This window comes from Chamaea fasciata, unplaced genomic scaffold (genome assembly GCF_029207755.1).
Source record: "Chamaea fasciata isolate MVZ Bird 193981 ecotype frontalis unplaced genomic scaffold, bChaFas1.0.hap1 SCAF_11, whole genome shotgun sequence".
NCBI classification, from domain to species: Eukaryota; Metazoa; Chordata; class Aves; order Passeriformes; family Sylviidae; genus Chamaea; species Chamaea fasciata.
The window spans coordinates 19792423-19819686 of NW_027094096.1; the positions used below are offsets into that span (position 1 = coordinate 19792423).

General features: G+C 42.1%; 1 protein-coding gene across 2 annotated transcripts in view; it reads right to left on the reverse strand.

Annotated features, from left to right (window-relative positions):
• Positions 1 to 289: 289 nt before the first annotated feature.
• Positions 290 to 27264, reverse strand: part of USP13 (ubiquitin specific peptidase 13) — a 48956-nt gene continuing 21981 nt past the window's right edge. For both annotated transcript variants that reach the window (XM_066193548.1, XM_066193547.1), the window contains exons 4-21: positions 27016 to 27137; positions 26461 to 26603; positions 26039 to 26223; positions 21452 to 21546; positions 19646 to 19833; positions 18108 to 18179; positions 17750 to 17843; positions 14517 to 14642; positions 13102 to 13255; positions 11646 to 11820; positions 11178 to 11266; positions 10700 to 10822; positions 9265 to 9291; positions 8414 to 8557; positions 7272 to 7438; positions 6601 to 6763; positions 4927 to 5011; positions 290 to 4306 (exon numbers count right to left, since the gene is read on the reverse strand). In XM_066193548.1, coding sequence (XP_066049645.1) covers positions 4213 to 4306; positions 4927 to 5011; positions 6601 to 6763; positions 7272 to 7438; positions 8414 to 8557; positions 9265 to 9291; positions 10700 to 10822; positions 11178 to 11266; positions 11646 to 11820; positions 13102 to 13255; positions 14517 to 14642; positions 17750 to 17843; positions 18108 to 18179; positions 19646 to 19833; positions 21452 to 21546; positions 26039 to 26223; positions 26461 to 26603; positions 27016 to 27137 — 2246 coding nt within the window. In that variant the 3' untranslated portion in view covers positions 290 to 4212. The remainder of the gene's footprint in view (positions 4307 to 4926; positions 5012 to 6600; positions 6764 to 7271; positions 7439 to 8413; positions 8558 to 9264; positions 9292 to 10699; positions 10823 to 11177; positions 11267 to 11645; positions 11821 to 13101; positions 13256 to 14516; positions 14643 to 17749; positions 17844 to 18107; positions 18180 to 19645; positions 19834 to 21451; positions 21547 to 26038; positions 26224 to 26460; positions 26604 to 27015; positions 27138 to 27264) is intronic.

Sequence of the window (27264 nt, forward strand, 5' to 3'; positions counted from 1 at the left end):
TAAAAGTTAAAAACAAACAATCTAATTTAAAACCTGCTTTCTATTTTTTTTTTCCCCATGTTGTATATCCACTCAGGGCATGGAGATTTTACTTTTTTAATACACAGAAATGCCAGGAGTCACAGGAAATCAAGACCCTCACAAACCTCTCTGTTCCCTATGCAGGGTTTTCTTAAGTAAAACACCAAATGTGACCACAAAGAGTGAGGGGCAGCATCAAAACACATTCTGTCTATTCCTCTTCAGCTGGGACAGGAATAAAGAAGCAAGAATCCACACAGTCACCAGATGTGAGAATATTTCTTTTTAATTTAAAACAGTTGCAACAATGTCATTCACAGCCTTTCTCATCTCAGACAAATACTCTCCAGAAAGTTAACAGTGCTTCAAACAAACAACTCTGAATGGTGCAAAATAAACCAGGACAGACAATTCCAGGATACAACAGTAAAACCACTGAAGAGTGAGTAGAAATCAGACACCAGTCTCAGCCATTATGGTAGGAAGGGCGACAGGGAAAACAATAAAATGTCCAGTTACATATTTTGCATAGACTTCCAATGCATGGAAACAGCAAAGAGGATAAAAATGGCTGCTGCCAGGATGGAGAACAAAAGGAATCAGTTGGAGAGGTTTCTAAAGAAATCTAATGAGTTCTGGATGCATCCACATTCTGAATGTGTGTTGTGACCTGGTGGGGGCTGCCTGAATCAAAGAACTGGGCTGATGTTGGTTTCACTTACACCAAAGTCAGCCAGGGGTAATGGCACTGAACTCAGTAGAGTTACAAGTGATTGGAGTTCAGAAACAACTACACTTGTTTTAAAACCACAGCTCTGAATAAATTAATTTTTATCCTAACGAAATTTTAGCTAGGAAGATTAAATAGGAGTTTGTGTCTACATGTGTTTTGGAGACTCAAGATTGTGACTCAGAATGAGGAGTCTGTGGATCCAGCATGCTGCTAGGAATGAGAGGAGATGAGGAAATCAAGGAAAAGTTACTGAGTTTGTCTTCCTTCCTATCTCCTAATGTAAATGGATCATACAGAAAAGTAAAAATAAGTCTGAGAAATAAGAGCATTATTTACCACCAGGTCCTGGCTTGCCATGATTCTCAGGGTAGATTGTCTCGAACAGCTCACAGTGATTTTTCTTCCTCCATTATTTTTGGCCAAGAAGCTCCCAGCTCTCTGAGCCCCCAGCAGCTCCTCCAGCACCTGACACAGGGAGTGGGCCCAGGCTGTGCCCCTGGCACAATTCAGCACACTCAGACTGCAGCAGGCACAGCCTGGCAGACCAGTCTGTTTGAGTGGGGCTTCTGCAGCGCTGGAGTTTAAAAAAACCCTAAGCCCACCGAAACTCCTCTGCGCCCCATCAGGCTGAGGATCAGCAGTTTACATCCTGCTCCTCCAGGTTCATGATGTTCTTCACACAAAACCCAGCACAAAAGGGAGATGACTTCACCTGACTTGAGAAAAGGAGGGAGGCCACTGTTTCGGGAGAGAATAAAGTAATTCCTCAAGCACCTGACTGAAGAACTTCTAACATATTTTTAAGTGCTACATTTTAGAAAACCTTCAATCCTTTCCCCCTAAACTGCTCCCTGCACTCCTGACTAACTTTAGCTTGGGCAGGTAAAACACAAAAGTGATGAACTGAAAAGAACTCCAGGATCTGAGCTGCTCCAATTCATTTACCACAGCCAGCCCAAAAGGGCCCTCCCCTTTCAAGCACCATTTCCAGTTTATCACCTTCCAAGTGTGCCTCCTGAGACCAGGCAGTTCCACAGCCATCACAGTTCTGGGATGCACCAAACAGTTTGCAAGATTCCAGCTCCATCCTTGACCCTACAAGACCAGCCATGCTTCCAGCTGGGCAATGAACATGGGAGTTACTCAGCTGGCCATTATTTAGCCAACATTTCTAAATAAAAAGGCAGTAGCCACCAGAACTTGGTAGTTTCTAAATAGCCCTTTAAGTTCATGAGGCAAGAGGGAAGCTGCTGTGTTGAACTTCCTTGGAATATACATGGGAATTTAAAAAAAAAAAAAAATTAAAGGAAGAGGGGGAAAAAAGGCCTTTTCTCCTTTTTCTACTGCCAGAATGAAATAAACCACACAGATATACAGAAGTTTTGCTCTTTCACTTTAAATAGATGTATCACTGCATAATTTGCTGATCCCATTTTCAAACCTGTCACTTTCTGGTGAAGTCCTCAAATATCCAAAATCTGGAAGAAGGAAAGAAATTCCTGGCAGCTTTTATTTCATCCAGAACTGGTGGCTCAATAAGCACAAGGCAGATGAATCTCTCGGGGGCCTCTCATTAATGTGCAGGACACTGCACTAACATGTCCATAAGAGATCTAAGTGCAGGCAGCTTTCCCAGCAATTAGACACCTTTACACTCTACAGAATTATTGCACTGGAATTTCTCTCACAATCTCTTAAGATCAACACCTGAATAAAATACCAACAGTGTTTTTTGGCTCTATGTGAGGTTTTATGACAAGAGGGAGAATTATTTTCCCCAAGACACTGCAAAAACTAAAATGCCCTTCTCATAACCAGATATTTGATTTGAATTCTCTTCTGTAGTGTGTAGCTGCCTGAATTTTGCTATTAAAACTTGCAGGCACTAACTGCAGAGAAAATGTAATGACATCTCTCTGGCTTTCTTGCAATCTGCAAAAAAGGAATTTCGTTGTTTTTTTTTTTTTTTTTGACTGCTGCAATTTATTTTGAGGGCTTGGGGTAACATTGTACAAAGCAACTCCAGCAACAGCCTCTAAGCAGTGTCCAACACTGTGACCCTATGGGCTTCTTTTTTTCAAAATCATGAAAGATTTTGCACTCACCATTGTAATTTTTCTAGAATGAGTGTTTTCAAATATAATTTTAAAACCCACATTTGTATTCTCACCTGTGAAAAACACTTAAATAACACAAAAAAAAAAAAAAAAGAAAAAAAGACAGAAAGGCCAGCCCCTGCCTACCCACCCCATCATCCCTGCCAGAGATATCAAACCCCTTTTAGAAGGTGTCTGTGGAAGAGATCAGATTACTGATGCATTTGGAAGTTTAAAGAAAGCAAAAATATCAGTTCAAGGGCGTTTTCTGTTGTTGTTTTGTTCTTGTTGGTGGTTGTTGTTTTGGTTTTTTAAGGGAGGGAGAGAGGGGTAAATCCATAAATCAGCAAACTTACTAAGCAATTTCCCCCACTCAGATATGAAAGTCAATGTCAAAGAAATCTTTAGCAGAAAGCAGGATTGCACTGCAAGTACTTTGTCAGGGAGTTGATTTCAGATGGAATATGAGTGGTCTAGATACAAATTTCCCTGACATAAATATAATGGAACATTAAACTGTTCTTTACCTCCTCCATAAGAAAACAAAATTTAAATAACAGCCTTGCCTTTCCTGAGGGTGTGTATTTAATTTCATAGTCAGAAAGTCTGCTGCTTTTAGCCAACTGTAATCCTGAATCTATTGGAAGACCTTACAAAATGAACATTCAAGTGAAGATGAAGAAACCTATGTCTGCAAAAATAAAATTCCTCTTTGGCAAAAAATGTACAGGGCACTGACAGGAGATTGCTCCTGTCTCCAATAGTCTCTTAGGTTTATGCATGGAAAAGTCAAATCAAGATACTGTACCACTGAATTCCAACAGATATAACTTCAGCTGACTTTTCTCACTGCACTGAAAATAATCTCTGAAAGAAGACATTCTGCTTTGAAGAACAGCCACAAACCCCCTCCCTCCAAATGATTTCTCTACATGATCTGGACTCTGGATGAAAACACAGGCTCCCAGTCACCAAAGACACAAACATTTGTTTGTGGTCTTCAAAGGATGCACGGACAGGACAGGCAGGAGCTGGGCTGAACTGTTCTTGCTCAACACTGAAGCTTCCATATTCTCCACACACTAGCTGCAAACTCCACCAGAAATCCACATGGCCTGTAAGGTGTATAAATTTAAAACAATGTCCTATACAGCACCTAATAGAAATCTTCCGTCTAACACTTAAGGCGGCATCAAATGATTGGTTTTAAATACATTATAAACATCCCATGTTTTCCTTTGCTTTTTGGCAGTCCAAGGGTTAAGGGGTCTTTTGTTGGTTTTAGATTTTTATTGTACGCTTTTTTTTTGGGCAGATTAAAAAGGCTTATGGCTTCTTAAGGCCAGGTGATAGATTTGAGGCCTAACTTGGTATCCTGTGGTAGAAATAAATGTAGCCCAGGTCTTTGGGAGGTCGTTCTGAGGCACAGACTCTAAGGTCGTTGTAGATCACCCATCTGAAAGGAAAACAAGATTAATTATATTTCATGAGTATAAAAATCACCACAGGTTTGCCAGGGACTTTTCAGACCAAAACCTCAAAGAGTTTAAAATCTAAAATTAGGCATTGCAATGAGAACAAAGGATCAGAGAAATGGCCAAACCAGCTGGCAGAGTCAGGAAGTGAAAAGGAGGGATGTGCAGAGGTATGTGTAGTTCCAGCTCAAATGAAGGAAAATCAGGGATTCCCAATGCCAAAAAATGGGAGCATATCAAAATCCCAGCCATGATCAGCACCACAGTACCAGCAACACTGGTTCAGCCCATAGCTCCATGGGTTCCTATTGATGGGCAGCAAAAGGAAGTTGGGGACAGCTCAGATAAACTAAGCCAGATACAGAACCAGTGGCCTAAACTGAGCAGAGATTTGGAATGGCAGCACAGGAGAGCCAATGGCACATTTCACCACAGACTTCAGTGGGACCAGAACTGACATCACATCTGTGACAATTTTCATTAGTGGGAAACCCACAGATGGTAACAGCCTGTGTAGTCTGCCATGAGCATGCCCTGCTCTGTACAGATGCTTCAAATCAAACATTTGCTCATCCCATGTGTCTCTCCCAGCCGCACTCACCTTCCTTCCTTTCTGAGGTGACAAACGTAGTGGCCACTCATTGTGGATGTTCCCATGTGGCTGATGAACCCGAACAGCTCATACCCTGTTTTAAGAAATAGAAATGGCACCCTAAGCCTTTTACTGCTACCACTGCAATATGACTCCAGGGAGAATGTTCTTTCTAATATTGAAGAAGCATCTAAGCACTCCCAACTCAGACCCTGCATCCCCAAACTCAGTTTCTGTTAACACTGCAGCATGTTCCCAGCTCAACTAGTGGCTCAGATCCACTGTCAAACATCAAACCAATCCAAATCAAACCCACAGAGACCTGTGTACATACAGCAGGGCTGTGACCACAGCCCCTACTAGGAAAGAAAACAGCAGATTCATTCCCAGTTCACAGAGAGCACCACAGAAAGTGCCAAACAGGGAGTTCACTCTGCACACAAATTAGCTAAGTCTATATGAGTGATCACTGATCTGTTATATATCAAAAAATAAAGAAGTTTGTTTTTCAGCAGACCATAGAAGAGAGGACAGAAAAGAAAGCTCTTCCTTTAAAACAAGGACAATTTTTAATGCTTAAAGTCTCTGGAGAACTCAGCACTGGTTCTTGATCCTCACCCATTCATGCCATTCACCTGAATTACCACTAAAAGTAAAAGGGTACCTTCTTTCAGGATATTGCATAAGGACATGGGCCTGGATTTTGCTGGAGAGGGCTTTCTGGAGCCATTTTACAGAATCATGTTGGTTATCAGGATTTCAGGCATTCTGTAAAGGGTCTCAGTCTACAGAGGGCAAGTACCCCAAAAAATAATTATTCCAAGTTTGGATTGTTTTTTTTTAAACCTTGCGATAATCAATGTTTCCCACGTCTCCAAAAGACTTAAAGTTGATATTTATAACGTTAATATAAGAGTAGCAACCACAGACACAAAAATCAAATTGTCTGGTTTGTTTTTTTTCATAGGTCCTTTACATTCAAGATCAGAGGTAGAAGTTTAGAACAGTTATTAGAATTGGTCACTAAAGACCCTTCAAAAAACTTTCCGTGACATCCTTAGCACCGCCACTGGGCTTGTGTACTCCAGCGCTGTGGCACTTCCAGGGGGTTCTTCTCAACTTTGCCTGCTGTACATTAGCCCCACCTTGTGGCTCATTTAGCAGAAGTATGACAGAGAATCTCAACCAAAAGAAAACAAAACATGCAGGACACCAACTATACCTGTGGTATTGTGAATAAGGGACTCGGTTGGAGGGATTACCAAATCGCCCAGCAGACCACAGGAGGACAGAAACTTGGGTGGTCTGTAACAGCAGTGTTGTCTTTAGGATGCTCAGCCTTTGCAGATTTAAACATTCTAGCTTTTCTTTATCTTATAGCAACAGAACAGAAAGTAAACCTAGGCCAAGACAGATTTGTGTGCTCTGGTAGCAAAAAACTTTGGGCTCGGGTTATTCAGTGAGTCCAAGGAGAGAGTTTTCTGAGAAAACACAGCCCACGGAACTCAGCGTCCCACAGAGCTGGATCCAGCCCCAGAAACAAGACTGGAAGTAAATTGTCTGGACTGAGTCCAAAAACACCCACAATAACTACTTTTAAAACAGGAAGGAGCTCTATGAATGGGGCGGGGGGGGGGTGACACAACAAAATGACATCCAGGTCTAAGCTGAAGCAGAACTTACTTCCAGGGCCATCTTTGATCCTGGGTCCCTCTGAGCCTGTCTCTGCAAGGATATTGGCATTAGCATTGTTCTCCATATCCATGGTGTCCAAAGAAGGGTCACTTTCTTCCTCAGGTTCAGGGTGGCTGAAGATCCACTCCAGTGCACGCTCCAAGTTATTGTTCTGCCAGTCAAACAATCAAAAGAGCAGCCTTTAATACACTCTCTTAACATCACGCTGCCACTCATCAGCCTTTGAACAGAGCAAGGATCATGCATACAGCACTTAAAAATTGTAAGACACCTCCACCTCCCTGGAAAACAGTATTCAGCAAGCACTCTGCAAAAGCTTGGTATATGGAAAAGAAATAATCCCACGAATAAGACCCACTGCCCCAGGTTCTTGTCTTGCAGACACACAGTCTCCAAGCATCCAGGTTATTTTTCAACGGGTATTAAAAGCAGGTAAGTTTTCCTCACTGCCTTCCACACTTTACCATTCCAGTGAAACACACAAAGCACCTTCCCCACTCCAGAGAAGTCAGGCATCCCACACTTTGCCAGGATAACTCCAGGGTCATCATCCACTAACTGGATTTTTGTACAGATTTCAAAGGCATCTGAGCATGAACATGCACAAAGCACAGAACACGAAACAAAACCCCAGTGCTACCAATAACCCATGAACTCACTGTTGCCTTCAGCGCCTGAATGGCTAGATTCCTTTGGAATCCCATGGAAATGATAATTGCAACCATCTCTTCAGGAGGCTGGTTATCTAGCCCTACAGCTCCCAAAGCAGCTGCCCCACTGGAAGCAACTTCTCCAAACGCAGGTATGACCAATGGCTCAGCAAAGTCTGGAACAAACAAACATTCATCAGTTCCTTCTTTTGCCTCACTTAACTGGAAAGTCAACAACAAACACAAACAAACAACACACAGGACCTCAAAAGCAGTCCTGAAATCAATGTAAGTTTATCTCACTAGCATCTAAATTCAGACTTACATGAGTGGAAAGCCTTAAAAACAACAAGATGAATGTGCACATTACAAAATATCTAGGTGCACATGCTCATACTGAGCAGACTGGAACAACTCGGCACATTGCAGAAGTGAAACAACTGGAGGAAAGCAGCAAAGATTGGTATGGAAGCAGTGATGGCATCAGGATCATAGACAACCCAGTGCATAGATGTAAAATGAACTGATCCCATATCTGAAAATGTCTGCTAAGCCCAAGTGAAACTCATTCCCCATTTACAGAAGCAACACAAAAGCTCATGGTGAAGCGTGAACTCAACCAAATCTGGAGTTTCCTGGCAAGGGAGTACTCAGATGCACTCAGTGCTGAATCATGAGTCCAAACTTTGCATGGATGAAACACAGGAAGTGGAGAACATCTAGCAGCCCTGTCCATCACTAGACAGCCCAAGTATGGCATGAATGCTCCAGCCTGAGCTAGAGAAGGCTGATATGGAAGAAAAGCATCCAGACCACAGGATTCTTTGTACTTACACTTGGTCACAAGTCAGCTTCCCCCTTAGCAGCACGGACCTAAGCCAAAGGGTGGAAACAGAGCTGGCCCACACCAGTGGTGAGGACAGGACTTCTGGTGTAGCTTAGTTTGTTGTCTTCTTCTAGGCAGAGGATACCACATAATGGTCAAGATCTGCACATCCCAGGAGCAGCTTAGGAAAATTCGCTCACACCTCCAGGTTTCCCAGGTGGGGAAGGGGGGCCGTAGTTTCTCTGTCACACATTATAAAATTTCTACTGACTGCCAAAATCCACAACCGGGAGCTGAGTTTAACTTACACCCTCCAGTCACTGACCTGGCTCCTCCATGTGTGCAATGATCCAGTTGAAAGCAACTTCAGCACCCAGGTTGCCTGTATAGTACACAGCTTTCCGACATGCCTCCAGAGGAAATCCCATCTCTGCCAGCTGCATGACTGAAGACTCATCAATATCTAGGGCTACAAGAAAGGACCTTCTAAAATATAAAAGCCTAATTTCATTCATTGTAGAATATTTCTTATTGTTACTCACGGTGCCATATATTACAATGCATATTGCTTGGATTTGGTTTAGTACTTCAATAAACCCACAGCCATCAGAAAACAGCCTTGCACAAAGCATTACAGTAGTTGTTATGGACTTACTGATAATCTTTTGTCTCAGTAGGGATCCCCGTAGATCATTAAATCTTGAGGAATTCCTACAGGACTTTTATTTATTTTATAACACCTCAGCCCTGGATTTCAAGGGGGGAGGAAGTCAAGTGATGAGCTCAGCTAGAGATGGCAGCCAAAGCCAAGCACCTCTCAAAGGCAGGATCTTGCAGGTTAGAGAAATAACAGCTGCCAGGTCTGGCAGCCTCTGAATGACAGGGTCAGACAGTTTTATGTGAGATCAGAGTGCAGAGGGAGCCAGGCTGTGACCCCCCCAGAACTTCCAGATCCCCCTGAGGAGCAGCAGACAGAGGAGCAGCTGATATTCTGGCTGTACTAACTCTCAAAGAGAGTCCTGCACACATGGAAGTAAACACTGAGCAAGCACAGAAATCAGCTTTTACTTGGAAGCATGCAGGGCAAGGCTTCATGCATCTCTATGAGGAGAGAGAAGCCATTAGCTGAGTAGAAGCATAACAATATTTTGAGCAGTAGAAAAGTGAGATACATACACTCCACGAAATGGTTCATCATGCGATCTGAAAATTAACAATGGGGAAAGAAACAGAGAAAAGTACTTATATGAAGACTAAGTAGATCCATATGGGTAAAACAATTCCATATTTTTAAACTCATAGAAATAGTTGACCTCATGGAGACAGGGCAGTTTCATCCTTACTTCCCTGATGTTTTTGCCATGAATTAGAGCAGGGATATTTCTCTAACTCAGTTCAGAGAAAAGTGTCACTGATACTATACACTAGTAGGAAATAAAGCCGATGGCTGATCTAAGCAAGAATCTTAAAAATAAAGTACCATCACCCATGCATTTACACTAAAACTAGGTCAGTCCATTCAGCAAGAGGGTAAGAAGGTACAGGCCTTTGTGAGGAACTTACACAGATAAGGGATGGAATTAAAACCTTGAAAAAATTGAAGTTTGTCATATCCTTGCTCTGCACACAGTATCAGGTAATAGCTTTCTTTCACATACATACAGCATGGTATTATGCCACCATTATTATAAATATCCAAGCAGATGGGGGCACTTGTGTCACGAGAGCAGTTGCATTACTGCCTTTGTATTAAATACTGAGGCACTCAAGCTTCAGTCATCTGGGGAAAACTGCAACCACCTGGGTCTAAGGTCACACCATAAAAACGTGATTTTACTTGCTATAAACCATTTTATTCTCCAGAGAAATCCAGGAAATAAAGAAGGAGGATATTTAATATTCTTGTTTCTGAACTTTAGCATAAAAGAAAGAGCATTTAAGAAAAAAAAACCATCACAGCATTTTAATCACTCCTCTTTCTTTCTGCTCCACAAACATTATAGTCAGCTGTTTGCCATCTTCACCTTGAGACAGAGCTTTTTTTAATGGGCTGTGCAGCCCATGTACATCCAGACAAGAGGATTGTGCATGCAGGCACAGCCGCGAGGACCTAACAATTCTTGTATTTTTAAAATGAATAACATCTAGAGTTTTAATCTATGCCTGGAAAGCTGTTCTCCTGAACTGTAGTCCTTTGTGTGTTAAGTATTGTGCTGGAGCTGGGAAGTACACAGTCGCTTTACTCCAAGGGAGTCGTGGACATGCAGTGAAGCTTCTCTGGAGAGAGTCAAGAGCAGCAACATCAATTATCAAACCTTCTAGGGAAAGCTGTCCCTACCCATGGCAAGGAGGTTGGAACTAGATGATCTTTAAGATCCCTTCCAACCCAAAACACTCTGTGATTCTATAATAAATCCTCAAAACAGAGAAGCTGGAAGAACTAAGGTTGCCCCAGGAGGGAGGCAAAAAGGCTGTGGGGTGTTGTAACAGCCTTCAGTTGCAGAAGTACAGAGCTGGGGTTTTGTTTATAGTTCCAAATGGTGAAGATTAAAGAGAATCCCTGTGCGCTAGAAGGAAAGGGGAATACAGGGGAGAATAAGACAGTAAATACCTTTTGGGTCATCAGGAATGACAATGGGAGGAGCAATGTCTGGGAGCTCCTCTTCTCCTGGCTGGAGCCCCCTGGCCCGAAGGTGACTGATATCCAGGAAATCTGGCATGTCTATAGACACATCTACAAAAGCAGAGAAATGGGCTAAGCTTCTGCAGCCACCAAAATGACCTTATGGTGCAACCTACCCCTTCAGAGAGGGGACTGGTACTCAAGGTACAGGAACAGCCAGGATTCTTCTTCTGAAAAGAGTTCTTAGAGAAATTTGGAATGCCAAAGCACAATTCAACTAGCTCAGATCACATGAAACCGTGTTTTAACTCCACAGATCTGATGGATTGGTTAAATTTGTTGGAACAGAGAAGAAAATTCAATTAGGATCTTCACAGTACAAACTTAAGACTTGAGTCAGGTCCTCACTATAGTGTGCAAGTCTTATTATTATCTGGGATAGAAAGGTAAATAAAAAAGCACATACCAAGCTTTTTGGGTATCCAGTCAAGGCCAAAGGTGAATTTCTTTATCTGCACCACTAAATACTCAGGAAAGGAAGCAAAACGGGAAGTCCTGGGAAGAACAAGAAACGCAATTCATTGAAATCAGAAACAGAATCCCCATCAGCACAGATCTCAGCACCTCATGCACACTGAGATGAGCTATTGATGGTGGATACAAAGGATCCAACCCTACAAGCATTTAAAGTTCAAGCTCTCAACAACCAGACTGCATCACCTCTTGGAGTCTGACCACTGAGAACAATTAACTTCCTGCTCTGTTCATCGTTACAACTCTTGCAAGGCTCGATCTGCACATCACATTGATGAGCTCCAACACTAATGTGAGGCCAGAGCTCACTGTGCATTTGTGTGTTTCTCTCTGCACCATGTCCAGGTAGCAAGATAAGCACAGGGCACAGTTTTTAACAGGCAGCCAGACACACACTTACTTAACTCCTGCAGATTTTGCTTGAAGGGCACTGCTCCAGAAATCCTCCACGTTGCTTGGTTCAGAAAAGGCCTGGAAACATGCACTAAATGGGATCTTGGCACGGACCAGCTCTGGCAGAGGTCTCCTTGCAGCTTCTGCTTCTCGCCTCTTCAATTCATAGGCAATTAATTCATCTGAGAAATACACACAACACTAGAAGCTAATGAACATTGTCATGGCTATGTGTTCCTCATCAGGCTTATGTTCGCGAGTTTTAGAAATGCAAAAAACTACTTAGCAATGAAAGTTTTACATGCTTTTAACTAGACATCAAGTCTTTTTGTCTGTCAGAAATTCGGGTCAGGAGTTACACTTACAGCCACATCTCTAAGGTTTCTGTTCACGGTGAAAACACAGAATTGGAAATACCAGGACACAGGCAATGAAAACTTTGCTGTGACAGGCAAAATCCTGTGGGAACATTAACACCACACACCCACTTAATCAGAGCTCAATCTGAGTTGGAAAGTTATTGCTGCCTATCTGTGTCATCTGACTTTTTAGACAGGCCAGGATTATGTATGATCTAGAAAAAGTCTTGACACTGGTAAGCTGAGCAGTGCCATATGGTAAATTCACAAACTAATCTGTCTCCTGAGTCATTACCTGGAAATAACATGTTCTTTTATAAGCAACAGAGTCATCACTGAAACCGATGAACAAAGAATGCAAAGTTCTCCTAAACTTCTTGTCCAGTGCAAGGAGTTGTGGGCTAGGTAAAAAGTAGGTAGAATTGTCTGCCTTGTGGTATTTCATAGGATCTCATCAAACAATCTAAAGAGAACCTTCTGGTTTTAAAATATTTTAAATATTCAGATTATGCAGGAAATCAGAGGCACATCTCCCTTCATGGTCCTGTGATGTCCCCTTCACTTCTACCTCAAGCATACACTTATTATGTTATTCTGCAAGGCTCTTCACCACTGACTGCAGATGCAACAACAACGTGTCAGTTCCTCCCTCCTGCTCTGGGGTCTTCAAGCCTCCTCAGCCATTTTCTGCTTTAAAAACAAGGGTGCTTTTCATAGGCACGAGAAAAAACACTCCTGCTTATTAAATCAACATCCAGTACTTCATCCTCCTTCCCACCCTCCAGAACATTCAAATTGTGTATTTTAGATTTATAGATGACAAACTACCTTATACCCCTGTTCTCTATTACCATATTATAATCTTATAATCTGCTGCTAAAGAACAGAAAGCCGATTTGGGTTTTTGGTTGTTTTGGTCTGGGTTTTTTAGGTGAGTGTGTGTTTTTAGAAGATATTCATTAGTATATTCAGTTCCTCTTTTGTAACGAAGAAGTTTTCACAAACTGTTTCTCTGTCCAGGACAAAGGAGATCCAGTGCTGGTGGGGGTCTCTGGGCACACTGTGGCACATCCCTGGGTCAGACAGAGCAGTTTTCTCCTTTACCTTTGTTAGTTGCTGCCTCCATGGCCACAGGTAACTGCATGATGTAGTCCACCCTCTCCGTGTAGCGCACCTTCCTGGACTGGCAGCACTGCGTGCGCTCCTCCACCAGGAACCGGAAAACGTCGCTGGGGTTTTCCGAACCCACAGGGTTCCTCTGGAAGGAATATTGCACCAAATCACTTCTGTGGAGATCACTGAACTGACCAGAAAACCCAAAGGCTGCAGGTTGTTTTAAGGCAAGCACAAAGACACTGATCTGGCAGCTCAGCTCACGCTGGATTGCATGCAGAGCTCGGGCACCTACAGAGAAAACCAAAATCTCTGCACCCACAGCAGCATCTCTCTAAACACAGGAGCTTGCAGGGTATGCACCCCAAGAACCTGACTGAGTCAAGGTGAACAGAAGGTAGGAAGGTGGCAAGTTATAGTAAAGACAGAAAGCTCAGATAAATAACATGGGGCATCCTCTCAGCAAAAAGAATTGCTGCTACCACTCTGAATACGCACTGAAACAGAACAAGCAACTTGTAGTTCATTATCCAGATGGGAATGTCATGCAAATAATATACCTCCTCTTTGTTGTTCATGTTAATGTCTGTTATCAGGCAAGAAACAGAAAAGTCTCTTCTAACCACCCTATAATCAGTACATGCATTTAGGAATGTGGAACATTATGCATACAAATGCGAGTAACTTCATCTAGAGACTGAACACACAAATAAATAGCCTCAATTCTTGGGGAAAATGGGAAAACGAGGGAGGAAGGGTAGACAAGAAATGCTTTACATCAAAACTGCATGTATTTATAAATTCCTTTTCAGAAAGACAGCATTAAAATTCACAGTATGATTCCTTCACACACAGCACTGAGCTGGAGCTTGGTGGAAATAAAGCTTCATACAGAAATATTCAACTGACAAACAGCTACTGCTTTCAGTGGGGGAATCCTTCCTCCCATGATTCAATAACATACAGCTGGGATTTGTAGAACAGCTGGACAGGGTAATTAATTTGCTCCCAACAATTATATGAATTTGGAACAATAACAATAATAATCATAATAATACCCGATTCATTAATATTCCATGACAGACTTCAATATGGTAAACAGGAACAGCAATTTAAAAGGTCACATATGTTTATGAATCTTATAGCCTGTACAGTGATGCTTGACCTCTTCGTATTTATTAGCAGCATCACTGGCCCTGTTCATGGCCATGCAAGAGTCTGAAGTAAAGAAGAGGAAGAATTAAGGAAGCAAATGTTTCTAAAACAAAACACGTTTTAATTAGTCCCACCTTCTACATATCCAAGGCTAAAAATAATATAACTATAAAATTAGCCACTCATGTAACAGTTTTGCATTCACTGTCTAATATAACCAGAAAAAGAAGCAGCAATTCAGATTTTCTCACCTCTACTAGATTTATAAGATGTAGGAAAAATTCCTGTGCGTCTTGTTGTCTATTAGAGGAAAATTCTGGGTGGCCTTTACTTATAAAAGCCTTGAACATTCGAGGAGATATTCCATTGTGTTGAGGCTAAATAAAGAGAGAAAAACCTTTTTAAAAGGGATTTTTATTCAATCACAGACCAAATATCTCAAAGTTACTCCACTAAATCTCTCTATGGCCCACTTCTGGCACTGGAGGAATGATAGTTTCCATTTCACCTATTTTTCCATTTTAATAAAAATGGGAAGGGTCCTGAAACAAGAGTTACAGTATGTTTTATGGCTTAGTTCCTACACCATTCACTCTACCTGTCCTTTGGCAACTGGCATTTTGAAGAGATTATTGTGGGATTTTAAAGGTTAGTAGTTTTCAGAAAGGCTGAAAGCCTACATTGTTATATAACATTACATACTGCTTTCAGAACCCTGTGCCAGAGCATTGAAGCCCTTTGGTGTATCAGCTGGCAGCTTTCCTCAATAAAACCTTTCCAGACAGCTGTGCAGAACCAAGCAGAGAACAACTAATGTGTGCAGCATGCATTCCCAGGTGGGTTGTTAAGAGCAGACATGAATTTGCAATTTGCAGGTGTTGTTCATGTTGAAAACCTTAACTTACTGCCTTTGGGCATCCTGCTACATCAGGAGGAAACTGCCCTAAATTAGAAAATCTCTGGCTTCCAAGATAGTCCTGGCTTTGACTTTCTAATCCTTTACACTGTTTTAAGAACCTCTCACACCATTCCAGATCCTCACGACAAAACCAGCTATTATGCCCTTCAAATAACACTTTTGAAGGGGTCAGAATCTATCACTCAGATTTGCCCTCAGCATCCATGAAACCAAATAATTTTCTAGACAATCCAAGCAGAAGTATAACCTTTAGGAGCTCTCAGAGGCTGTCATCCAATCTCATTCCTTACTACACTTGAGCTGTCATATAAACATAAAAATAGAAAAAGCAGCATGAAGTGGAGGCCATATAAAACACACACTGGAAGAGTAATTTTTTCTTTGTTTTACCAGGGTGCAGTATTCCTAGACCTGAAATCAGAAGCAGATTCTCATTTTTAAATGGTTGATCAATTTTTGGCAGTACACCACCAACCACATCAGGCCAAGATGATCCATAAAGGTTCCCATCAAGAGAGAGCCTCAGTATTGCTTGGACAGAGAGATGTTCTAGGGATTTCTGCATCCTGGATTATGTATTGCTTCAGTGTCCTCAACTGCCTTCCACCAAAACCAGGGCTGGGGAGAGAAGTGCATAAAGCAGCTCCCATTACAACATCTCAGGCTTCTTCCTGTGCCAGAAGCAAGAATGTGGCGCACTTGCCCTGCTGTAAAATGCAGTGAGTTTGGAATCAAGCCTTCCTTCCACCTATGCACTTTGTACTCAGCCACTTGAGGAGAGAGAAGAGAAACATGCCTTGTGTGACAGTCTGCAAAAAAAGGATTGAATCTTGCAATCTCACCTCAAGGACAATAAAAGGGAAAAAAAAAAAAAAACAACCAAAAAAACCAACAGAAGAAATGTTAAAGCTCTAAGCAGAAAATCAAGCCCTGGCTGATGACCCTTTAGGCATTTTTAGCCTCTTTTTAATCCTAAAGCGGGTCCAAGAAAAATGCTGCCACTTCCAGGCTAAACTTCTGTGGTGAAAAATTTCAACTCCACAGCACCAGAAATATTTACAGAATACCTGGCATACTTTCCCCATCAACAGTTGCAAAACAGTTTAGCTAAATATAGATTGTGCTGGACCACTGCAGATCTCATATAAATGCTTTTACAGACAACAACTCCCCAAAGGCTCAGAAATATTGAGAACTTCTTTGCATGTAGGAGAAAAAAAAAGCAAAGGAATAAAAGTAAAATGAATAATTGATATTATAGACACAAAGCAGAAGCACTTAAAAACATTTAAGGCCTAAAATGCTATGCAAACAAACAAAAAGTCATTCTCAATCTGAAAAGACCATAGATTTGTATTCCAAGAGTGAAGGAATAGAGAAAATATCTGCACCTGACCTTTTCTGTAAATAAATCATCAATACCACAAGCAACAAAAGCCATAAATGCTGTTTCAAATCCTAATGAATGCTATGAGTTGCTTGATAAGGAAGTAACTTCATGCATGTAACTTTAGGCTCATTAAACTGAACTAATGAACATAAGTTAAATGTCAGTAGATGCCTACTACAACCTGACAGAGTTTTATACCATCTGTCATTAAAGTGTTCTCAGTATCTCATCTAATAGTGGCTGCTGAGCTAAACATGGAGGTGTAGCTTTAATCCAAGGATTCAGATCCCTGAACTTCCAGCACAGTATTTTTCAGCCACATCCTGTATATGTTCAGGAAAGCAGGTCAGTCAGTGCATTAATTCAGTGTATGGAGTTTGCTGAAATCTGTCCCACTATTCCTTTTTCCCAGTGGAATGTGGATTAGTCTCGAACTTTATTTAATGGGAACAAAACAGGATTCATGTGCTGTTCCAAAACAACAAATTGCCACTGTATAAAGCAATCACTTGGGAGACACACGACTTCCAGATCATGCAAACTACTCTGTACCAGATGCTGTCTGTCCAAAATCTTACTGGCATTCTGATTTCAGGAGAAAATCCTTTGTTAATAATTGGCAGATGAAGGTAGAGGAAAATATCTATTTCTATGGCAACCACCACCATCCCTCTGTGGCAGAAGCATGCCTTACTCCTGTGGCTCTGCACGGCCCCTCCAGCACCACCTAATCTTCCATTACCTAGACAGCTTCTCCTGAAATCAAGTGGAGTATTGTCAGACACCCCCTGGAAAGAATTCTTTAGCTCTTTATACTTCTTTCAGAAATTTAAAGAGGGTTTAGCTGTTTGCTTCCAGGTTCTCTGCACAACACTGTTGTTGTTGTTGTTGTTGTTCCTCAGAGAAGATAAACAATGGTTGCAAGTTCTGTGAACGTTTGCACTCATCACTGGAGCAGCAGAGCACTTTATCAGCAGGACCAGTGCCTGCTCTGATGCGCTGCACAAATAGTGCCTGACTAATTTATCCCTGACTTAGTAATCTGCACATTCCACCTTGCTAAGCATCCCATCCATGCTGGACCCACACGTGTTCCTCAATGCCCAGCACCTGTTCCCTTTTCTCAGGATATCACTTGTACCTAGTTACCAGGCTGTACAAACTCAGGCAAATACCTTGTGTTCTTCTTTCATCACCTGCTCAATGAGCTCAGATTTCATGGGTGGCTTAGAGTATTGGCCTGAAAGGAGGCCGTGTCCCAGTTTAGCCCTGTAAGGAAGAAAGTGGTGAGGTGGAAACAAACATGTGAGAAAAACAGAATAGAAGACTCACTTTGAGCAAAAAAAATGAAGTTTGGTGCTTTTGACCCCTTAAAGAACCATCATTACCTGCAACTAAGGGGTCAAACCTTCTCATTCTCCTTGTGCCATATCTCACTTGTGAGCTCATGAAAAGGTATTCTTTTGCTCTGCCATTAAATCACTTAGATTCTATTTAACCTGACCAAGTAAATAAGCGAGAAATGTCACTTACATCTGAGTGTTGAAATCTTGTGTTGGATCAAGAGGGGAGTAGTCAAATATTCGTGGAAGGTTTCCCACATACCTGGGAAGAAAGAACAAAGCAGAAACACCCAAATATTGCAGCTTAATGATTCAATCTATCCCCGATGAGTGCTTCTGTCATGGAAAAATAATAGTAAAGAAATTAAGAAATGGACATTGAGGTTTTACTTGGAAGCTTCTAGCTATAAAGAATATGGCTGTGTTGTTCACCTGGAAATTACACTCTATCCCTCAATCTTGCAAAAGCTGCAGGATGGGGTTGGTCAAAAGCTCAGAGCTGAGTTGAGAACCAGTGTCCTTTCTACTCCCAACCAACGTAGCCAAATAAATTCAGGTCCGCATCAGGACCAAAATATGTAAAAAGAACATTTCTATTGAGTTTCACAAAAGAAGCAATCCTGAGAACACTGAGGGAAATGTTGTTCTAGCCAGCCTGGTGGAAAGTGAAGCACTCAGCAGCACTCTCTGAGCATTGCTGCCCTTGATCACAGGAAAGATCAGGCTGGGTAGGTATGGTCAGGGTGCTGGTCCCTCTCTCGTCAAAGAGCTCCATTATTTTGATGACACTAAGTCCTCCAGGTAACTCCCAGGACCATGGTGTGGAAAATGATCTTCCTTAATAAAGTCCATGTTGATATTTTTCAACAGTGGAGGTAGAAGAGCTGGCACTTAGTGAATTTACAGGCTGTACTGCACATGGCTAACAAAGAAAATAAACATAAGTTTTCTACCTCTTCTCCAACACAAAAACCTGAGAGGGTTTCCAAAATCTAAAAGCTTCACTTCCAGCACATACACTACTGCTGCTTTGGAAGGAAAGGGCACTCTTAAATTTTATTTCAAACCACAGACTGTCCTTTATAAAAAAGCATTCTCCTCGGAGTGAGGTTTTGAACAGTCGGGACTATTTCATATTTTTCTATTCTGCTTTTGTCCTTTTACTCTCTTAATAATTCAGTGGAAGAATACATTTACACGATTCTTATTTTTTAAAATTTTTAATTAAAATGTGCCTCTGATAGCTCCCCACCTTAACCAGACCCGCATGCAACAGGTGCAGTGTTTTTTACCAGCATGGATCAATATCAACATTTTGTGCCAGTTTTTGGCACAAATCACACTGGAGCACAGAAAGACTCCTGCAGTGATTCTGCACAGGCCAGCATAAACCCCCTAAGGTGATACTGATCATACCCTGGTAAACAGAGATATGTGCATCTGTATATAAAGAGCAGAGACTGGGACATCACATTTAAAAGGTGACACATGATTTCCCAGCACTGAAGTTGAGACAGTAAGTTTTTATTTCGAAGACAGATTGTGTTTTTTGTTCCAGCCTGTTCCAGAACAGACCAAAATAGTCACTAAATCCTCCAAGCATCCACTGAACTGACTGAAATAGACCTGTTTGCAGGTGAGACAAAAACTAAAATAACATTTTTTCAGAAAAACAACGGATTGATGCACACAGCAGCTGGTGACAAGAAGTAGTATGGAGCTACTTACGCTCGCTGGAACTCTGGGATGCTGAAAATGGCTTGCATGACAGCATTGAGGTAGCAGCTGTTTCCCAGGTTCTTCATGCCAGTGTATCCTGGGCCATACATGGGCTTGAGTTTTACACCAGCTTCCTGAATCACTTCCCATTCCGAGACTCTTGGCTTTATGTCATTATCTCTTAGCCCATTCTCTGTCTGAAAGCAACAAGATTTTCATCTTAGTCTCTTTAGCTTCTGCCATAATTATGCTGCTGCCATCATCACCACCAACTTTGTGAGCTATACTCCAAGAAATGAAGAGCCAAATCAATGGGCAAGGGGAGGTAAATCCTGCATGTAGGGGAAGGTGAGGGTCAGGAAGCCAGCAGTTTGTTCCTCCAACACACCCTTGTCTCTTTAGCACAGCCACTGGCTCTTCGAGTGCTCCCAGTCGTGACCCCAGTCCCAGCTGGGAGCTTCACTTCTCTCAGCCCTGTGACCTCCAGTCTCAGCATCAAACACTGCACTTGTTCAGGTTTCCTATTCCGTTTGTAATGGCCAGGAATAGCTGCTGCTGTAGAAGCTGCTCATAACAAACAAACCACATGTAGAGCTGCAGATCCAAGAACTCTTCCCTTCTTTCAAATGGTAAAAGCCAATAACTTGTGACACTGAAGTTTCTCCCCTTTACACTCAGCCTTCAGCCTGTAGGTGCAGGTCACTACAGTGTCATTTACTGCTGGCACTACTCTGTCACTTCTCAAAGAATTGTACAGACCAAAGACCACAAGTGAAACCTTTGCAACAGTTAAGACTAGGCTTTCAAGGCTTCTGAGTAAAACAGGCTTTCCAGAATGATTTGGATAAAAGAAACTTTTTATTCACGATCCTGGCAAGGACATTAGTATACCAAAATTACTATTAGTATCATAAAGACTTTTGAAAACAGTTTAACTCTTCTCTATCATTTCAATTATGTTATTTTTTTCACCCACTTGGACAATGAAATACACTTAACCAGTGGTTTCATCCTTTTTAACATTTTCATGTTCTCCAGGTAGTGATACTAGGTTGTATGCTTGGGTTAAAAAAATAAAACTAAAAAACAACAAACCACACCAAACAAAAAACCAACACAACCACAAAAACCACACCTGCCCTTACAAGCATAACCTATTCTGATTTCTTACATCATTTAAAGAGAACTTGCATCAACATCTACTAAGACACAAGTGATTAAAAGTACTTCTTCACTAAAACAAACACACACAGAGAATCCTTTCTTCCCCAGTCCCTTTCTACCATGCCACACCTTTGACCATGCTGTTTTCTAGACTTGAGAGAATGTATTTTTCTCATTTTCTAATGTATTTATTGACAAAATCCAAACTGAAATTTACATTAAGACCTTTCTGCCACTTTTTAGCTTATCTGTTGCTTAGCTTCTTTTGGCTTGTGAACTGTATCTGTTTACACATGCAATAGGCTTTCCTTCACTCACTGTCATTAAATATCCTAGACATTTTTCTCTAACTGAATGAGGTTTTTCCTCTTGAAGACAAATGGTACGTCACAGGAAAAGTGAAAAATGTAAACTAGAGACCACAAGGTACCTCTTTCAGAAGGCAACTTCTGGATTTGAGAGCAATGATTGACTCAGAACTCAGACAATAACCCCCAAATTAGCTGGCTGAACTTTACAGAGCTGAATACGGTCATAACAGTCTGAAGGAATCACAAATAATCTACAGGTGTCATTCTTCTCCTGTTTCTCTCCCACCCCCAAGTGAACAAACAAGTGAACAACAAGCTAAATAAAAGATGGATTTCCTACCACTTGCATCTGCAGCATATCAATCCCAAAGTGTGCCAAATGTTTTGCTATATGCGGATCTAAAACCGGCTCCTCTTCATCAAAGGAATAGACATCTGCAAAAGCAGAGAGAAACCAGTGAGCCCCAGGATCAAATGTTATCCCTTCTCTCTGTTTACCAACACAGCATTCTCAGCACTGGGCTGCCTGGACAAAATGCTTTGTTTATATTCTCCAAGTTTGGTTCTGGCCAGCAGAGAAGTGCACGGACAAGCACACAGCTCGGTAAATATTTTAACACTATTCTCAAAGGAAATTATTTGCTTCCACAGTATTAAAACCTAATGACATTTATAGAGATCATAGTATTTCCTCTCCCCAAAATAAGAAATTTGTAGGGAAAGCAAGGAACAGGGCACACAGAGTTCTCAGATACGTAGCTAGCCCACATCTTAAACATGACAAAAAGAGATTATGAATTTTTGTAGAGCCACTAGACAAAGACAGACCCATTAAAGCTGTGAGTATATCACACCAACTCACTATTGACAATAGTGTTTCAATTTTTAGTTCATTTTAAGAAATTCACTTTTGACCTTTTCACACAGAGATGCAGGAAGAAGAGAGAAATTCTTTATTAGAATAAAGAGGGATTTTTGGATTACACACCACTGGATTGGACTTCCAAGATTAATCTAACCTTGTGTTTAGGGTGAAAGGCTGATATTTTGAGTGAGGTGTCTTGCTTTATTGTATGGGAGATTTAGATTCCATTTCTCTGTGATAGGCCTTTACAGCCTTAAGTAAAAGCCCATAAACATTCTGGCAGGGCAAAGTTCAGACTGTGAAGGGAAGCAGTATGTCTACTGATGACATTTTCAATATGAAACCAAGTTTAATAAATGCAAAAGAAGGACAAAAAATTGAAAGTAAAAACATTCTTTTTTAGAGTTTACCTAGCAAGTCCTATAATGACACTGAGATCAGAGCAGGTTTACCTACTTGAACAAATAATAATAAAGCTGCAGGCATCATACAAGGCTAGAAGTGATAAGACATGCACTTGTAAGACTTGAACAGGCCTTCCATCTTTTCTCTGATCAGGTCTCCACCTCTGTAGTCAATGACTGCTTTGGTGTCTCCGTATACCAAAATCCAGAGCCCCTGTGCCAGTCTCCCTGCATTTCCCTCAGGCAAGTTTCCTTCATGCCCAGAAGTTTCTCACAATGACCTTGCTCCTTAAGACCAGACCTAGGCTGACAGAGAAAGCTTAGCCAGGAGAAAGGAAGAGAAACAAACTCAGGAGGAGACACCAGGAGCACAGATAAAGGCTGTTCACAGCACAAATATCACTTCTGGAAAATCCTTACCCTGGCCTCTCCTGGCAGCTGCAGACCCGGGCTCTGACTCAGCCCATCCCCTTAAACAAAAGGCATTCTCCTTGAGGTCTGCTAGTCCCAAACCCACGCTGAAATGATAGATTGAAGCTTAGCCAAGAACTCAAAGACTAACTTCTAACATTGACCAGCCCTGTGGAAAAGCAGGGAGCTGTGCTTTGAGCAGTGCTGCCAGCTGCAGACCAGCCAGCAGATGCCCCACTAACACTGGTGCCCATGACCTTTCTGGCATGTGCGTGGCTGTAGCTGCCCATCTGCTGGAATTCCACTGTGTGGTAGCAAATGCACCCAGAAGACACGACTGTTCAACCACACACATGGCATCACAACATTCCCATAGTGTTCTGGTGAGCTCACTGCACAGCCAGAGGATCCCGAAAAGTTCAAACACCTGATGGAGTGAGATTACACAGCAACTGAGCTTGGGTGACTGCTTTCAGTGTGGAAGCTTTCGACATTGTTTTCCCTCTGCTCTGACAACTGCAGAGAGCAAATCACCTGGGACTACTGGCCCAGAGCAGCAGAAGTGGAACACAAGACTCATGTTCTGCTCAAGCCCAGCTCGTGTTTTACTTCAGTGCTTCCTGCTGAGCAGCTTAAGTTAATGGGAGAAAGACAGAATTCACTTGTTCCAAAAAATCAGAGACAGAAGATAAGAGCTGCCAAACACAGGTCTGCAGTGCTGTCATACAGATTCTGGTAGATGAGGAATGTGGACAAGTCAGCAAATGTGACACACAAGGACCTGGTGTCATTAGAGTGAGAAAGGGGGAAAAGGCAGTGGAAGGGGAGAAAAAACCCACCAAGATAAATCTAAGATAACAGGCAACACAGAATGTTATTAAACAAAGAAAAAAAATCATAGAATATGCTAAGTTGGAACAGACCCATGAGTATCATCCAGTCAAACTCCCGGCCCTGTGCAGGATGCACAAAGAATCCCACCACAGGCCTGAGAGTGTTGCCCAAATAGATTTTGAACTCAGGCTTGGTGCTGTGACCACTTCTCTGGGGATATTTTTCAAGTGCCAAACCATGCCCTGGGTGGAAAGCTTTTTCCTGATAATAATCATTATGATTCATATTATTTTAAGAAAGTAAAAATGTCAATGCTACTCGACTTCATTTTCTCCCACAGCTCAAGACTTACACCTGTTCTGACTGCGCAGACATCTCTCCTGCCTACTTAGATGGTGACAGGCAATGGTAACACTGTCTCTAAAAAGGAAGTGGCTGAGGATTCCCCTAAAAGTATCTGACAACTGCTAAGATTAGCATCCACAAAGCAGCTCCTTCAAGCACCCATCACAGGGGGTTTCCCACTGCCAGCGCCCAATTCCATGCCTCAATCTATTCCAAACAAGCAACCTCACAGTGACTGGAAATAAAATCAGGCGGCACTGTCAAAAGAGGCAGCAGGTAGCACAGTCTGCCCAGCGCTCAAGCCCACTGAGGCAAACAACTTCTCTGACTCCCTGGTGCCTCCTGTCCAAGGTACAAGAGTGGAAGAGAAGCTCGGTTCAGTTTCTGCCCTGATTCCAGATGTGTCTGCTGACAGAATGCCACAAAATGGGCCCAATGCCTCAGAAACCTTTCACAGTGTACACAGCACAGATTTCTCAGGACAAAGAGCTCTTTCCTCTGTGTACACGTAGGGTGAGTGTCAGTGGAATAGTGGCACCACCTCCTTCTCCTTCGCACTGATGTGAAAAAGGAATAAATTATGTCAGGACCATCACCTCTTCACCCTTAACCCAGGGAAGCAGCAAACAGACAGGTTTTGTGTCACCATCAGTCACAGAGCCTCCTTCTGAAGCTCATCTATCACCCAGCCCCATCGAGGGGTTATGAGTACTGCAGAAATATACATCAGAGACAGAATAATTACTGAAAAGGAACAAGGAAGGTTGGGGGAGGGAAGACTTTTCTAAAGGGAAACCAAGTAAACATCATCCAGAAGAACAAAGGTCTGTGGAGAACAGCTGGTGCCTCTCATTCAGAGGGGAGGATGACAGCCTGTCCTTTGTTATCCCAAAGGCCACATAAGAGAGGAAGCAGCTGATCAGTGGGAGGCACAAGGACAGAAGCCATAAGGAAATAAGTATTGCTGCTAAAGATGGGAAAGAAAAGAAAAAATTCTGAAAAAAGCCCACTACAGAATATCCTGTTTGTTTTGTAGATGCAGTTGAAACCTACAGCTGGGCAAATCCTAAACACCTTCAGTAATTGAGAGATTTGGACAGAAATCATCCAAGACCAGGCTCATGCAAGGAAATAACATTCCATCTGGGAGAGAAAAAAAAAGGTTTTTTGCTTAGTGTTTCTGTGGCACAGCTGGTTGAATCTGACAACAGTCGCCTTTCCTCAACACTGAATAGGACTTTGAAAAGCTCTCAAGTGATGCTTGTTAAAAAAAGGGGCTGCTCTAAACAGCAATTTTTCATCTCTGTAGTCATAAGCACTAAAGCCAAAATATAATCATGCAACGCGTTTTTCCATTTTTATTTCTCCATGCAGCTGCAACAAAAGATCTCTCTGCTTATGACTTTTTCAGCTCCTCATGTTTTTATTCCATCTAATCCTCACACATCATAATCCCCTCCACAGCAACACTGCAGAACATCACACTTGGAGAATATGCAAACAAGGATACAGCTACAGCTTTCTTCCCCTCTCAAGATCATCACACATTTTACAAATGAGCATCACAGCAGCCCCATGAAGATGAGTGTTCATTAGACTGTTTCAGCAACATTTTTTTTCAACAAGGAAAAAGAGGAGTTATGATTACTATGATTAAAAAAACCCATACATGCTGTTACAAACAGACTTTGAAATTTAAAAAGCTCATTACCCTCTTCCTTCTTTGCAGAAAGTTGAACCATTTGTCCTAGGAAATGCAGCAGAACTAAAAAATATTGTTTCTCTGGATTCTGTTGTTTCAGACAAGTACCATTCTCATGTTATAAGCCCAGTATTATGCAAACACTCAAAAAATATTTATAGAAAATACAAAATGAGCAGATAAAACAGGTATAGGCTTTCTCTGAATGGAGTGTGTGTCGTTCCCCTCAACCCTGATCACCATTCACAGTTTCCTTTCACACTCTCAAACACTTTGCACTAGAAGCACAAACCCAGATGGTAGGAGATACACAGTCAGTCTCATGCGCAGGAGGTACTTCTTGTCAGAACATGCCACGGGGCTGACCTGCTCCATCAGGAGTGATGGTTCCCAGCTTCACCGCCAGGGGATAACCTGTCTCCTTGTAGTGCTCCATGGCATGCCCATTGCCCCCACTGCCATCAAAGAACCACTTCCCACAGAGCACAGAGCCATCGGTCAGGTTCAGCCACAGGTTCTCCCGCAGGTCACACTTGGAGCATTTCCAACCACTGCCAGGCAAAACAGGAAGAGACAGCAGGAGCATGTGAGGCAGGAGCCAGTTCTGTGCTTCCCAACTGGGAATACAAGCATCAGTTGGGAATACAAGCATCATAAAGTCACCCCAGGACACCAACCCACACTCCCAGCCCAGAGCCACACACGGGGATCGTGGGCTGAGCTCCTTTAGTTCAGTTACCCTGGACTGAATTAGAGACCCCACAATGAGCAAACCTTATTGCCCTCACCTGGGGGGAATTCTAACACCATTGTCTAACTGCACAAGTGTCTTCGCATGTTTAGATGCCTGCAGCTCTTCTTCCCAGGAGTCAGGTTCCTGTTTCCTGTAGGGTGATTTTGCACTGAGGAGTGCATCACAAGCTATCGTCACCTGGAAGACAAATGGATGTCAGTCAAAGCCTCACACGACTCAGTGACTGCACAGGACCTGGCATTCAGCCTATTGCTAACCACATACAGAACTGCTTATCAGTAAGACTATTTATATACTCAAATATGCATCTAATCTTTTAGACTGTCGTCATTATTTTAGCAGGAGAGTAAGCATGTGTACTATGTGAGCTTTCCTAGGACAAGCTGGCACCATAATAAGGGAAGGAATACAGGAGACAGAAGGAAATCCAAGAAACAAAGATCACTTTTAAAAATGACTGACACTCTGTTATAGCTGCCAAAGAAAGATCTTGTCCAAACAAGCCCTGCACATAAGAAAACAAGGCACCATCTTGATAGAAACAGACACAGGAGACAATTCCTATGGCCACTTCCACACACTCACTGACCAGTGCTGGTAGCTCTTCTATGTTGGGTAATGAGATTTCATAGTGATCAGGAAAGATAACAAGTTTTGCTTCATCCTCATATTCAAAGTCATCACTGTTGAGATCACTGCTTACCTCCAGATCTGGAAAACAAGACAGGGAATGTTAGGAGAGATTGTCCCATGATCAAGGTTCCAAAACTGTGACAGGGGTACCACTATAACCATTGCTTGCCTGGCATCAGCCAGTGGTTTCTCTGGCTAGAAATAT